The 14,133-nt window shown below is 40.6% G+C and overlaps 3 protein-coding genes across 5 annotated transcripts; 1 reads left to right on the top strand and 2 right to left on the bottom strand.

Annotated features, from left to right (window-relative positions):
• Positions 1-1,534: 1,534 nt before the first annotated feature.
• LOC130696375 (synaptic vesicle glycoprotein 2B-like) lies at positions 1,535-4,525 on the bottom strand. Of its 2 annotated transcripts, none has more exons than XM_057519461.2 (12): positions 4,344-4,525; positions 3,818-3,877; positions 3,676-3,748; positions 3,517-3,605; positions 3,289-3,451; positions 3,090-3,211; positions 2,780-3,018; positions 2,533-2,714; positions 2,206-2,471; positions 1,982-2,141; positions 1,793-1,920; positions 1,535-1,718 (listed from the first exon to the last, which is right to left on the bottom strand). In XM_057519461.2, the coding sequence occupies exons 1-12, from the start codon at positions 4,423-4,425 to the stop codon at positions 1,663-1,665; spliced, it is 1,620 nt and encodes a 539-aa protein (XP_057375444.1). In that variant the 5' UTR covers positions 4,426-4,525; the 3' UTR covers positions 1,535-1,662. The 2 variants fall into 2 exon arrangements, with proteins under 2 accessions (XP_057375444.1, XP_057375445.1); XM_057519462.2 differs by lacking the exon at positions 4,344-4,525 and adding an exon at positions 3,947-4,258.
• A 1,772-nt stretch (positions 4,526-6,297) lies between these two features.
• LOC130696384 (probable cation-transporting ATPase 13A5) lies at positions 6,298-11,913 on the top strand. Of its 2 annotated transcripts, none has more exons than XM_057519472.2 (21): positions 6,298-6,594; positions 6,671-6,810; positions 6,875-7,022; positions 7,092-7,226; positions 7,304-7,370; positions 7,427-7,584; positions 7,660-7,795; positions 7,871-8,028; positions 8,110-8,298; positions 8,375-8,752; positions 8,815-8,905; positions 8,974-9,392; positions 9,494-9,675; positions 9,771-9,889; positions 9,951-10,081; positions 10,163-10,386; positions 10,445-10,596; positions 10,656-10,828; positions 10,894-11,041; positions 11,114-11,594; positions 11,682-11,913. In XM_057519472.2, the coding sequence occupies exons 1-21, from the start codon at positions 6,370-6,372 to the stop codon at positions 11,842-11,844; spliced, it is 4,017 nt and encodes a 1,338-aa protein (XP_057375455.1). In that variant the 5' UTR covers positions 6,298-6,369; the 3' UTR covers positions 11,845-11,913. The 2 variants fall into 2 exon arrangements, with proteins under 2 accessions (XP_057375455.1, XP_059351343.1); XM_059495360.1 differs by having other exon boundaries at positions 11,679-11,913.
• LOC130696379 (uncharacterized) lies at positions 11,879-13,752 on the bottom strand. Its single transcript, XM_057519468.2, has 5 exons — positions 13,630-13,752; positions 13,313-13,560; positions 13,090-13,253; positions 12,622-12,725; positions 11,879-12,534 (listed from the first exon to the last, which is right to left on the bottom strand). Exons 1-5 carry the CDS (start codon positions 13,639-13,641, stop codon positions 11,944-11,946), a joined length of 1,119 nt encoding a protein of 372 aa, XP_057375451.1. The 5' UTR covers positions 13,642-13,752; the 3' UTR covers positions 11,879-11,943.
• Between the last annotated feature and the right edge of the window lie 381 nt (positions 13,753-14,133).

Raw genomic sequence — 14,133 nt, 5'->3', positions numbered from 1 at the left:
ACCTCCTTCACTGTTTGGAAATTGTTCCGTTCCAATTTTTTCTTTTCCCCTAGCTGAGCTTGAAGACTCAAAATTTGAGCTACAAAACACGAATGAATAAAAGCAAATAAATAGAATCATTACGTGTTAGGCCTACGATCCTTAGCTTTGTTATCTAATATTTTGTGTTGTTCCAATAACTGGGCCTGAAGCTTCATAATTTGATCTAATAAACAATAATTAATAATTGAAAACCAATATAATAATGTTTATACTTACCATTTTTTTGTTTTATTATCTTATCCATTTTCAATTGTTCCTCCAGCCACGCGTTGTTCTCCAACCACGCTACTCAATTAACTGCTAATGGGATACAATTAACTCAAATTGCTTACATGCCTGTAATAACGAAACCGACTGATAGATGGCTACGGGTAGAAAAAAGAGAAAAAAGTGCGATTTTTTTTTTTTTCCGCCATTTTTTTTTTTTTTTTTTTATGTAAAACGGATTGCCATAAACTAGATGCTGTCTTTTTAAAAAGTGGGTTTCAAAAAACAAGCCCGACAAATTAATAAGTCCGACTGTCTTCTTCATGGTTCGGTAGTTCGCGATTCTTCCACTAGATGCTTTCATAATAGGCAATAGGGGTGACCACGATTGCTTGTACTTGCCTAGCTAGTTGTTTATTATTGTTTATTTGTAGTCTGGTGATTCCGTAAGATGAAATTATACTGCTTGTGATTGTGTATTGCTACATGTTCTTACTTAAAGAAACAATTTGTAAGCCATTTTTATTATTCTTAGCTGAGAAAGTGTGCCTCTTTTCTTAACTCAACAACTGCAGTGGTACAAGTAACAGACGGGGTTTTATGATTTGCTTTATGTATACTACTTACTGCAGTTAGCATTTTCTTTAAAGGTGCTGGTGTTTGATGTTTATAGTTTGAGAAAAATGTTTTGGAAACCCTTTGAGTGGCTCAGGTGTCAGTTTCTCGGTTGTCAAATTACAGATTGAAGTCCCTTACAAATCTGTTTTTGCCTAACATTGGTTAAAGAAAGTCAGTGCATGGTGGGAAATGAAATTGGAGCTGAAATTAATACAACATTTTTTCGAAAACTTACTCGGATTGTTCCGAAACATGTATCAGTTTAATTCTTTCGGGAATCGAACTTCGGCATACCACGCAGACGCTCAAAAAATTGAGCCACGAGTTATGTGTACTTATGTCATCTGGAGGAATGTGGACACTTAAAACATCAATGGCAAAATAATACCAATTCGTGATCGTGGGGATTGAACTCGACACCTTCATCTCGCTACATGGTATTTTGATGTCATTTGGTGATAAGGTGGGACTACTTTTGCCAATGCTGGAATGAAGCTGCTCGACTCTCGCAGAGATAGAACTCTAGACCTCCAGCTTCCTCACTAACACTTGAAGCATTGTACCATGAATAATATTTCAAAGCTAAACAAACAGTATTTCTTATAAGGCAATTGAAAATCAACACAAAGGTAATTTCAAAAATTTTTCCGCTCGCAGAATTTTGCGCTTGCTTGAACTTATGTAATAAACTCCTATTAATGATATCAACAAAATGAAGCCAATTTCTAGCTTAAACACTAATAATTTTCTTATGGACGTGTGTACAAACCGGTATCGTTAGCTAAATGCTTAAAATTATAGTAACGGTTCTTTGGTAGTGTTCGGAAGCCAAAGTCCTAGTAGACCGCCAACTGAGAGGAAGGAACGAAGTACAGATTCATTACAATATTCATCAAATCAAATTGTAAGTAAAAATATAACTTACACATTAAGAGTGTCGCGACTAGAAGAATAGGAATGGCGCAAGCAACATCGACGAAAACCCCGAAAATAATATTGCCTAATATCGCTCCCAGCCGAGCGGCTGCCAATGTTATGGACATTGCCGTGGACCTACATCATAAGCCCGAAATTAATTACTATGACCTTCATAACCATTTATTAGAGAGCTCACCGAACGTTTGTTGGAAATAATTCCGCTCCAAGACAGTCCAGTGCGTTGAAACCCATAGTAGACACAGCTCCAAAGATACAAGATAACGCCAAGTTGCCGGCACTGCTACGAACTAGCCAAATGAGGAAGGCTGCCAATCCAGATCCAACCATGCTGAACACTACATTCGAATAACATACGTAAAGTTTACAAATCAATGCCGTATTCTTTCTTTCTTTACGTACCAAGAAAGAATTTTCTCCCAAGCTTATCCATGTGGAATATCGTCCAAATATTTGCGGGTAAAGGAGCAATTGCTACGATAAATGCGTTGATAAAAACCTGGTTATCGGGTGGTGCAGCGTCTTGACAATGTTCAAATGGGTCTTGCCCAGTAGTATTCGGTTTAAAATCCACGACTTCGCAAACGGAAACTGTAACATTGTGATCCTCGTAGTAGACTTGCAATCGATTGAAGAGTTCCGGGAACCAAAGCCATAACCCGTAGTAACTGAAAATATAACAATCGTCGCTATCTTTGAGACTACTAATTTTTAACATAACAAGCTTACCCGAATTGGATGGCAAAATTGATAATAATCATTAAAATCATTGATCTTCGGACAGTAGGGCCAAAAGCCAGCTTTGATTGCGACCCCACTCGATGGCATATCCTTTTAATTCTTCTGAATAATTTTTCGCTATGATGAGAAACAGTTGACAACATATCGTCGTCCAACTCCAGGTTTGTAAACTATTAAAATAAAATTATTATTCAGGGAGATTTCGCATTAGAAACTTGTTTATTGCATAACCTACCGGGTATTGACATGCTGGCCTACCGGTATTTGAGGTATAAATACGACGGAACACCTCGAGTGCCCCCTCTTCATCTCCTTGCGACAGCAAATATCGAGGAGATTCGGGGAAGAATATAAGGGTAACTGCGACTGATAAGCTTGGAATACCGCAAAGTAGAGTGAATAGCCTCCATGAGTTGAACTGGAAATTGGCTGATTCGTACTCAAAGGTTAACGGTATAATAGCCCAAGCAAGTCCTGTATAAAGACGGAAGGTTGATTACAGATGGAAACAAACAACGAATTAAGTATGTTGAACTTGGCGTTACCTGCAACTACGAAGTTCCCAACCATCCAGAAAGCAGCCAAAAACGAGAGCATGGCACCTCTTTTTGCTTTGGGTTGAAACTCCGCATAGTAGGACCAAGTTACAGGAATACTCCCACCAATCCTGTAGTTCAAACGTTTTAAAATATCGTTTCGGTAGTTTTAAACAGAAGTACATTTTTTGGGAGAATAAGCAATTACCCGAGGCCTGACAAAAATCGTAAAACCAAAAATGTCGGGAATGTCATGGCCAAGCTAGACAGCATGCCAAAAATTGCGTTGACGGTCATTGAAACCATCAAAACCCCACGTCTTCCTAAGGAATCACCCAAACCTCCCCACAGGTAGCCACCAATCATCATTCCTGATATAGGATCAAAAAACAATTTTGATTACTGTTTTAAATGTTTCCCTTTACAATAAAACTACCTAGGAAAACGATGGCAGAGAGAATTCCTTTGTCAGTCGAGGTTAATAAGAGATCACATTCTGCTGACGGCAACAAGAACGAAACACATCTGAAATGAGTCAATTACATGATCATGTTTCTGTGCTGCAAGTAATAAAAAAGGTTCTTCTGATACTTACAGAATTTCAACAGCGTCAGCTGCATTAGCCCAACCACATGCTAAGAGCAACCAATAATGAAATTTTCCATATTCTGTAAAAGAAATAGGTCATACTTTATCGTTAAGTGATATCTAAACCAAAACCAATCATGGTGTATTACCTGTTGCTTCAATGGCTGTTTCATAGTCTGCTCTCGTTGATCTTCTGGGACCACCTTCATCTAAGAATAACAATTGGTTTCATTTTGATATAACTTCAAACTCTGAATGGTTAAGGTTAATGAAAGCACCATATTTATTGACATTCTTCAGTGAAGTCTGTGACACTGATGAATGTGATGACTCTGAAATGCTGTCTTTTGTATCCATGACATCAGTTTACTGCCGATAGGCAACTGGCAATATTTTTCTATGACTGTTGCATTATACTAGATGCATTACATATGATAAGGACAACATTCTACTTTGAACCCATTAAACAGTTCCTATCACTCATCCTATTTTCACAGATGACAGAAGTTAAAAACAAATATGAAGCATCACCATCAAAATTCATGACAGGTAATAGAAAAAGTCGCAAAGGATATGACATTTTGATTGAGTGATAGCTTAGGTTACGTAACGTAAGTTTCTTATATAATGCAATACAGATTCAAACGAGTTCCACTTAAACTGAAGTTCACGTACCATCGTTGGTTATTTCATAACCGTTTTCAATCAAGGGAGAATACACGGCAGACGATATTCGTGAACGCGTATAGTAACTCATTATCAACACAAAAGACAACTAATCATACTAAAGACTTTTGATTTCTACTATGATGTTCTTTACAGCAAAAACTGGCGCTTACTCGTTCGAAACTAGCAAAAGTAAAAACGAATCCTACGCAGGACAGCAGACAACACCAGAAAAGTACTTAAGAAACAACAAAACAAATCGTGAACATGGTTGCCACACATGCAAATATGGTCCAATTATTGAATATTTCATTCATACCTAAGTATCCTACTTCTTGCATTCCCAGCCTCCCAGTAAGCCCCGTAAGTCCTTACCTACTTGCCTGTTTATGGCTCTGGGTTTAATCTGCTATGCTGAACATAATACTTCTTAAATAATAAATGAAGTGGTGATTTTAATGGCTTGTTTTCCCTGAAGAACGTACCTTGAATTTCGAAATAACCGCGAATTAGAGGGCTAGGAAAAAAATCGCCCTTCTTTGTTTTTAGCTTTTGTCCATTCTCTGCTTCATCTTTGTACTTATTCGCCTTTAGATTTTTAATCGGCAGACGCGGCAGATGAAAAAAAAACCGATAAAACTAGGGTTGAGTGATTGACATTTTCAAAAACGGTCAAACTGCGGTTTCCTTAAAGGGAATTGTCGATCCTGTCACTTTGAATCAGCTTCGAAACATTTTGAACACATCCTGCATCAGAGATCTCCGGTCCCCTAATCCAGAGAACTACTTCACGCGCAAGTGGTTTGTCCAATGAAAACCGGGAACCGGACTAAATGATCGTCGTTTGTTTTTAAAAGGAATTGTAGAAATAGAAGAATGCGAACAGGAACAAATGGCAGTCTGAATCTCTCAGTCAAGGTTACTGGACACGAAGGCCTGTGGAACGGTAAGAGGCAAATCAGATACTTTCGCAAGGATATGGTTTAATTGTTTTTAATAAAGAAAATTGCAATAACGATTTCCATATTTCTAGTGGAAATATTCCAATCCTTTAATCCAAATCACGCCAAATTAGATTTTGAATGAAAAAACCGTTTACAAGATAAACCCTTGTTCCCTTTTTGATTCTTAATGTCCATGCTTGCAAAATCGTAATAGAATTTCTTTTCTTCACTAAAATTCCGATTATTTGCAAAGTTACTCAACTTTCCCTGCGATAAGAATAATGCATAGATCGAAAGCAAGCTGTTTTTATCTTTGATCTAAGATCTAAGATTGATTATAGGATATCTGCGAGAGTTACGTCCAGTAAGACTTGTGTCCCTTGTAATACAAGCATTTTCGCAAAAACTTTGGGATTTCCTTCAACCTAAATTTTCCGTTTCAAACCCATTAATAGGAACGAATTGGTTTTTCTGCTTGTAAATGGCAACGATTTCTCCATTAGAAAATCACGCATAATGGAGCATTGGCTCTTCCATATCAAATAACAACATAATTATCTATGAACACAATCATGAAGTAATTTGTTAATTGCACAACATGACGTACGTTCATAGTTCAAACGCAATAAAGATAAGACATAGCAACGAAGATAGATTAGGGACTTACCATGGTGACAAGGTGCTTATTATTTAAGACCCACATGATGACTGTTCAATTTTATGTTTTGATTCGACTTGCCTTTAATTTTATGTTATTAATTTTACGTAAACTTAATTCTTCCTTTTTTCAAATCCGATTATCTTTAGCAGCTGTTATTCTGTATTACAGGCGGAAGTGACTCAGTATGTGCTGAAATTAGGATATATCACCATGGTCTTGTACCGGATAGAAACAGGTTACCGTAATATGCATTAATAGGCCAAGACTGAAAAATATTTCGCCGTCGCCGGTCTTATCATGTCTTTGATTCTAGCACGATAATAGACAGCTGATAAACATTTTTTACCCAACAAGTATCGGAGCACAAAGGCGCAGTGGATATACGTACACAGATGTGCTTGTTTAGTTGAATGTTGGTGAAGCCGTCGTAATGGGACAGAGCGACTCGCTGCCCGTCAAAATCAATGAAGGTGGAACTGACCAATTAGAGGTAAAAGGATACCAGGTCCATCGAGGTCGATGCGCCTTAGCATGTCTGGCCGTGCTTCTAACGCTCGGTCTACTACTCGTATTACTCGTTTGGCGAAAGGACATCAAAATGTGGATGTTTTACCAGGAATGTCCACTTCAACACGCTACCAAAGTGCTCGTCAAGGTAACTTAACCTTTAATGAGTGATTTAACTACACCATAAAACAGAAGGAATAATTGTACGATCAAAAACAAAAAAGGATTCGTTTGGAGTATTTTTTGAGGAAGATGTCCTGGAGGAACGATGCGGCCCAATCCTGCAGCCCAAAACTCGATTTTTTGTCAACAAAAAGGTCAAATACGAGTGGAATTCCGCAACACTTGAATTTACTCGATTACCGTACGAATATCTAAACTAATGTCATAGGTTTGATCAAAGACTAAATCAAAATCGATTGTCACAGATGCTACGATGCCAACATTGAATGTCAATCATTCCACGAGAATCTCGATGGATTGAACATGCAAAACGTTAACGAAAGGCACCAGAAATACGGAGCCAATTTTATCCGGATTACGGTGCGGCCAGTTTATCGACTTATTCTTAAAGAGGTATTTCGTATGTGATGAGGAATAAAAAAAAAAAATACGACTTGAACTAATTGTTTTGATGCCCACAAGATTTCCAACCCCTTCTACCTCTTTCAATTCTACACTATTGTCGTTTGGATGGCTCAAGGTTATTACGATTACTCGTCTCTGGTTCTAGCAACCACGATGATTGCAGTTGGCTCCAGTGTTTACGAAAGCAGAAAAGTACTTCAAAATTGAGAAAGAAAATTTGATTACCGGTGTGGATTTTAATCCTTTTTCATTTTCCCTGGTGATACTAGCACATGATGGCGTTGAAGAAAAAGGTTCAAGTGGCAGGATCAGCCATTGTTGTCCGCGACGGAGAAGGTAAATGGGGGCTACTAGAAAATTCAAATCGTTTAAATAACATTTAAGTGATGTAGAGAGAAGGATTTTAACGCAGCAACTCGTACCTGGAGACATTCTGTGCATCAACCCATTGGATGATCAAGTGCCGTTTCATTGTGACGCCGTTTTAATAGAAGGAACTTGCTCGGTTGACGAGTCTATGTTGACCGGTGAAAGCTATCCCATCACAAAGGTAGGCCATAACTCTACCAATCTTGAGATTGTTCGGATTTGAAACTTCTCTGTATTCCCCTCGCGATTCCAACAGATGCCCGTGCCTCAAGATCGTGAAACTTTTAAGTACGAAGCGCACAAGCGTCACATTATTTTTAACGGGACGCAACTGCTTCAAGGCCGTCCAGAAGGCAATAACGTTTTCCTGAAAGCCGTAGTGATAAGAACAGGTCCTTTTTTTTTTTTTTAGAATGATAGAACATTATTACTAATATACGTTGAGTTGACATGCAATTAAATTAAAGGATTCATGACGAGCAAAGGCGAACTCATCCGGGCCATTTTATTCCCCAAACCCATCCATTTCCGTTTCTACGCTGACCTCATCCAAGTCGCCATCCTTTTCCTCGCCTTTGGATTGGGCGGAATGATTTACTCCACCTACACCTGGATTAGAAACGGAGTAGGTAAAACATACTGACTAAAACTTGTAGCTGGAAAAAAGGAGATACTGGAATAAAACAAATAATCTTTAAATATCAAGGGAAGCACCAAACAGATTATTCTGCATTCGCTGGATATTGTGACGTTCGTGGTTCCGCCGATGCTTCCAGCCGCTTTGACGGCGACGACAGCCTTTGCCCAGCGCCGACTCCGAGAAAAGAAGATCTTCTGCCTCAGTGCCAAGCACATTAGCCTTTGCGGCGGAGTCGACGTCGCTTGCTTCGACAAGGTATTTATGATTCTACAGAAAAAAGAAAAGTCACTTTAAACAACACAATCAATAATACACGAGTAAACTATTTTAGACGGGAACATTGACTGAGACGGATATCGACTTGGCTGGCGCCATTCCCATCCAGGAAGGAGAATTTCGGAAGGCAGTGCCTCAGTTGTCGACGCTACCCGAGACTCATCCATTATTGCAAACCGCAGCAACTTGTCATACATTGATTAAAGTTAACGGCCAGCTCAACGGCTACTCGATCGACCGGAAAATGTTTGACGCCACCAAATGGAATTTCGTCGACGGTCCAGCCGGAGTCAATTCGGATTACGGAGTGGAAACGCCGTTCCTAGTCAGTTCGCCACTGTGGAACGAAAAGCGAGAAAGTTCGTTTAATCCAACGGTGGAGTATGGAATAATCAAGCGTTTTCCATTCGAATCGGCCCTCAAACGAATGACGGTTAGTTTAGACTTGTCCAATCACATAATGTGACTATTTATGATTTTTAAACTTACCCACAGGTGATCGTCCAGCGGAAGGGGCACGAACACTACAATGTCTTCATCAAAGGGGCTCCAGAAATCATTGCCGAGCTTTGCGATCCTGTAACAGGTTCAGATTTCAATTCTTCAGTTGTTTGGAATTGTTTTGCTGACGATGTGTTGTTCTTCACGTTACAGTACCATCGAATTACTACGCTGTACTGAAACATTACACGATGCAGGGTTATAGAGTCATCGCGTTGGCTGTCAAGACTCTAAGTCCTCATTTCACATGGAGTCATATTCAGCACATGACACGAGATGAGGTAGAAGCCAACCCGGAATTGATTGGTCTGTTGATCATGCGAAATCAATTAAAGAAGGAGACCATTCCAGCCATTCGCATCTTACACGAGGCTAACATCCGTACGGTGATGGTGACAGGCGATAATCTTCAAACGGCTGTCACTGTAGCTAAAGATTGTGAAATGATTGATCGAGTACAAAGGGTTATTCAAGTTGAAGCTACAATTGCACCTGCATCTATTTACGGTGCCCAGCATCTTCAAGTCCTTTATAACGACCCATTATCCACGCCGGAATTTATCGCCGGAACGGTTCGTTATTTCATTCATGCATGGCGCCAATTTCAACAGAAATTTAAATCCATGGGATATTTGTCTTTTTGCAATTGGTTGCTCGAACGACGCGCCTGCAGATGAAAAAAATGCAAGACGTCCACAACGGCAACTATTGTTTCGCCATGGACGGGCAAAGTTTCGAGCTGCTTCGTATTCACGACCCGGCCTTGCTGGATAAATGTATTCATAGAGGTAAAGTCTTTGCCAGGATGGCCCCCGAACACAAGCAACATTTGATTGAAGCCCTACAGAAAATCGGGTAAGCAAACTCGTCCACCCTAATAAAAAAGAAAAGTTGTGAGATAAAGTAGCAATGTAGTACGTGACTGGCCGGATCAAACAAACTTATTTTAGGCGTCAAGTCGCCATGGTGGGTGATGGATGCAACGACTGCAGCGCTCTAAGGACAGCCGATGCGGGCATATCCCTTTCTATGGCGGACGCTTCTGTTGCCGCTCCTTTTACATCACAAGGTACAAATGATATTAAATGCTCAAATTTGGTAGTTAACGAGATCTCGAATAATTGGGATAGAAACCAATATCAGTTGCGTAGCTCCGCTGATATGCGAGGGACGAACTACCCTGGATGCAGCTTTCGGTACTTTCCAGTTTGCAATTGGAATCTGTTTCATCTTCTTTGTTGGCGTTCTGATGCTTTATTCAGTATGATTTTCTTTCTTTTTTTTTTGTTCCATCACCGTCACGTGCTGCTTAGAGAACTATGTTTATCTATCCCAATTACAGATATCGACCACTCCCAGTGATTTCCAGTATTTCATTTGGGATTTTGGTATTGCGATTGTGCCCTTTTTCACAATTGGCTACGCTTCACCGCCAAAATACCTCCATCCACGTAGACCTCTTCGGCATTTATGGGCCTTTTTGCCACTGTTTTCTTTCTTCACGTTCGTGGCATGGCAAACTATCGTATTGCTAATTGGTTGGTTCTATTGCCACGCTCAACCCTGGTAAGTTTGAAAACTATTAACAAGAGATTGTTCAAATAAACTCAATTTTAAATGATAGGTTTGAACCTTACGTTTTTGAGCCGGGTAAGCATCCGCCGAATGCCAGCTATGAAGAAACGACTCTTTTCAACTTGATGAGTATCGGCTCCATCGTAGCGGCTTTTGTTTTCGCTCCGAGTCCACCCTACAGTCGCAGCAGTTTTTCCAACAGTAATATTTTTTTATCGCATCTTAATGTATCGATGAATTAAATCTTATACCCTTTACAGAAATCTTTATGATATGGGCCTGTGGGGCAACTATCCTGCTTCTTTGCGTCATGTTTATTACCAACGATGGATTCGTGTATTGGATAAATTACAAGAGTCCACCGCATCCTGAATATACAGCGGTAATTCTAGTATTGGGTCTTGCCGGTGGGCTCTTTTCTTTCTGCTGGGAGGTAACTACAAAAAGAAAAGGCAGTTTAAAAGTTGGAAAGATATTTATCAAGTTCGGTCTGGATAGAAATACCTGATACGTGGGTGGATGTACCAATGGGTGTGGCCGCGCATCAATCGGCTTCGCGCACCACGTCATACTTATCAAAAGATTGAAAAGGAGTTGAAATCCAGACCGGATTGGCCTAAATTAGGTGGAAAAGACATAGCTAAAGGTATGGCATGAATTATTGATAGAATTCTTATGCAAGATAATCCTAAAAATTACAAACGCAATTTGCAATCAGACGTCGAACAAGAGCAATTACAAAACAGGTCTCCCATCCCGAGTGTGAAGGGGGCAGTCGATTCCGTCTCAGGCGAGGATCAAATCCCTTCATTAAGTCCAGAACGCAACAGCCTTCGAGATCTAGTTGATAGAGGCAAAACTACGTTTCGAACGTTCCAGGGCAGCCGCAGAGGCGGTTACACGATTAACGGCCCAAAACTAGAGCCAGACTATCCACATGAAAGCATCCCATTGACGGTGTCTGCTACGAATGTCGAAGTTCCAGCATCCGTTCCACGCTCTCCGCTACCTAAAACGACAGATGAAGAGTCTGAAAACGATTTCCCCCCACCACCGCCCGGTTCATTACCAGACGAGTTTTTGAGTGCCCAGAGTTCACCAGTTCAGGTTTTGGCCATCCGCCCATTTGATGACGAGGAACAAGCCTTGGCTCCGCCTCCATTCGACAGTGACGTTCAACAAAAGAGTCCACTCAGCAGGTCAGTGCAGATAATCGATATCGGAGCGAAAATGAGGACTCCTCTTTTACCGATTCCCCCTGTTTTTTTTTATTCCATTCCCAGCAGGAGGGGACAAGGGATGTTCCAGTTAGTCGACGAGAAGAGCGCGGAGCAGCCAGACCCCGATGTCCAATTATTGGCCTATAGGGTTTCCCGTAGTCCATCAGACTTGTCGCCTTCGCGTCAGAGACGTCATCTGAATGGCCATGGACCACACCCGATGGAATAACGCTAGCGATAATATCGGCATTACACCAGACTACTGCAAATAACAATTTCTGCCTTTTATTCTGATAAATTGTCTTGATTTCCGTTTTCTTCATGGCACCTAATTATTTGGGAAATTTTCGAGCAAGAGTAATAGCGGATTAAATTCACCAGGAAGGATCACGATAGGATGGCCGTGATCTGGTAGCTGGGGCAAGGGTAATGCAGTAGTAGTTATTAATTCGGAAGGTGAAGGAGACGTGACCTCATTCTCGCTGCTAAGATGGTGGCTCGACTCAAGGGAGGATGGGCTTGTTATAATCTCTGTCTGCGAACTGACGAGGTGAGTAGTACTGTGAATGGCGGTAGTAGTGTTGCCAACTTCTTGCGGATCGATAATCGGAGCATCTAAATTGGATGTAGTAGTGACAGTGACTGCAGGACGAGTTGTCGCTTGATTGGTCCCGGCAATTGCAGATGCTGCATCGATGGCCGCCAACATGGTCAAATAATCTTCGTCAAAGTCACCACCTGTGATAATACGTAATGCTTCGGGCACTGTCGCATCCACCCCCATTGTACCGGAGATCGAGCTCTCGCCCAAGGGACGTGACTGACACTGACAGCCAGCTTCGATCAGAATGAAATCGAGTTTGGCAGCCAATTCGCCACCCTCTGTTGTTAGAATATACAACGGCTGGGGTGCATAAACCTAGACGAGATAGGAAGGAAATCGAGTTTAAAAGGATGTAGTAGGCGAGACAAAACTCTATTCCATTTTCGGAAGATCGATGTTTACTTGAACGCAGTTGCCACGTAAAATGCGGCATTTTCTTTCGTGGCATCGATCATACACCACTGGTTGTTTGAAAGGTCTGATCTGGACGATGGCCACGCGTTTCTCTATGGATTACATGGAAGTGATATCGAAAAAAAAAAAAAAAAAAGACGAATAAACAAACGGTATCATGAAATTCTTGGCAAGACGCTAAAATAATCAATAGGACGCCGCTGCGTGATCCCGATCGATAAAGAGGACTCGGAGCGGGAAACATTCAAAAGTTGTCTTGGTCTATGTCCTTGGATTAAGTGGTTAAAAGTAAAAGAGCAGACTTCATAGAGCAATGGGACAAAGTTTGCCAGGTTACTCGATGGGGATTTCTAAAGCATTATGGCTTGGCCATAATTTTCGAAGAGAGACCAGTTTTGACATTAATACTATTTTAATGGTGATTATAAGAAAGCAAACTACTAAGATTCTACTTACTTGAGGTGGCAGAAATGCCAGTGATGGGATACAAGACTGAAATTGTACTACGACAGCACGGGCTGGAAGGAGAGTCAACTTTAGCACTAGCATGGTCAGAATGAATATGTTCTTGTCTAGTTTCCCTTTGGTGCTCTTCTGCAGGTTGAGTGGAATTAAAGTGCCTGGATACAGACATAATGTAACATCACCATATTTATGGTTTCTGTAATGGATTACTTACCTTTTGAATCTTGACCTTGGAATGGGTAGTGTAGTGTTCAATAACTTTTGTAATGAGTCAACCACTTTAAGTGTAACGACATCAGAGGCATAGCCATGGCAGTCACCTGAAGCTTCGCAGCAGCGAAGGAATTTGCTATTCCACTTATCTAAGCCTAAAAGAGACGATCCACTAGAACAAGGGGGCAAACTGTCCAAAGTGAAAACCACGTGCGAGATTACATTCCAAGAAAGAAACATTATGATCACCTATAAGCGAAAACAAACAAAAGAAATCGGTACTTTCTTATTACAGATAGTCCGCAGTGATAATAATACCGCATTTTTCATCCTGAAATCTGCTGCCAGCTGCAAAGAACACTTAAACACTTCTACTGACGTCGTGCACACTGGATACAGCAGAAATATTCCCTGGCGGTTAATGAAGAAAATTGCAGTGTTGAAATTTTTTAAAAATTCCAATAATTCAATAATTCGAACGGAAATATTAACAGCCAATTCCTAAATAATATTTTGAAGGAGAGAGAAATGAAATTATTCGAAAAATCTTTGTTTTCATCATTTTCAGACCTGGTCCTTCCACCGTTGCAAAGAAGGTATTTCACAACGGTAGTATCTCCTGACTTACGGTATTTCCTATGGCACTTTTGCTGCTAACTTCTGAAGAGTGGAGTTTCCAACGACGAATCAAGACGATCAAAGTAGACAACCATTTCTCCAAATCGACGTGGAAATGGTAAGAATCTAATATCCTGCATCGGATTAAGGTGACCGTTTTGCAAGAGGTGATCTACCTTAATCCGATACATAGCCACCAGCTGG

This window comes from Daphnia carinata, chromosome 5 (assembly GCF_022539665.2).
Source record: "Daphnia carinata strain CSIRO-1 chromosome 5, CSIRO_AGI_Dcar_HiC_V3, whole genome shotgun sequence".
NCBI lineage: Eukaryota > Metazoa > Arthropoda > Branchiopoda > Diplostraca > Daphniidae > Daphnia > Daphnia carinata.
The sequence above is the reverse complement of the archived record's forward strand: the minus strand, read 5'-3'. Positions and strand labels throughout refer to the sequence as shown.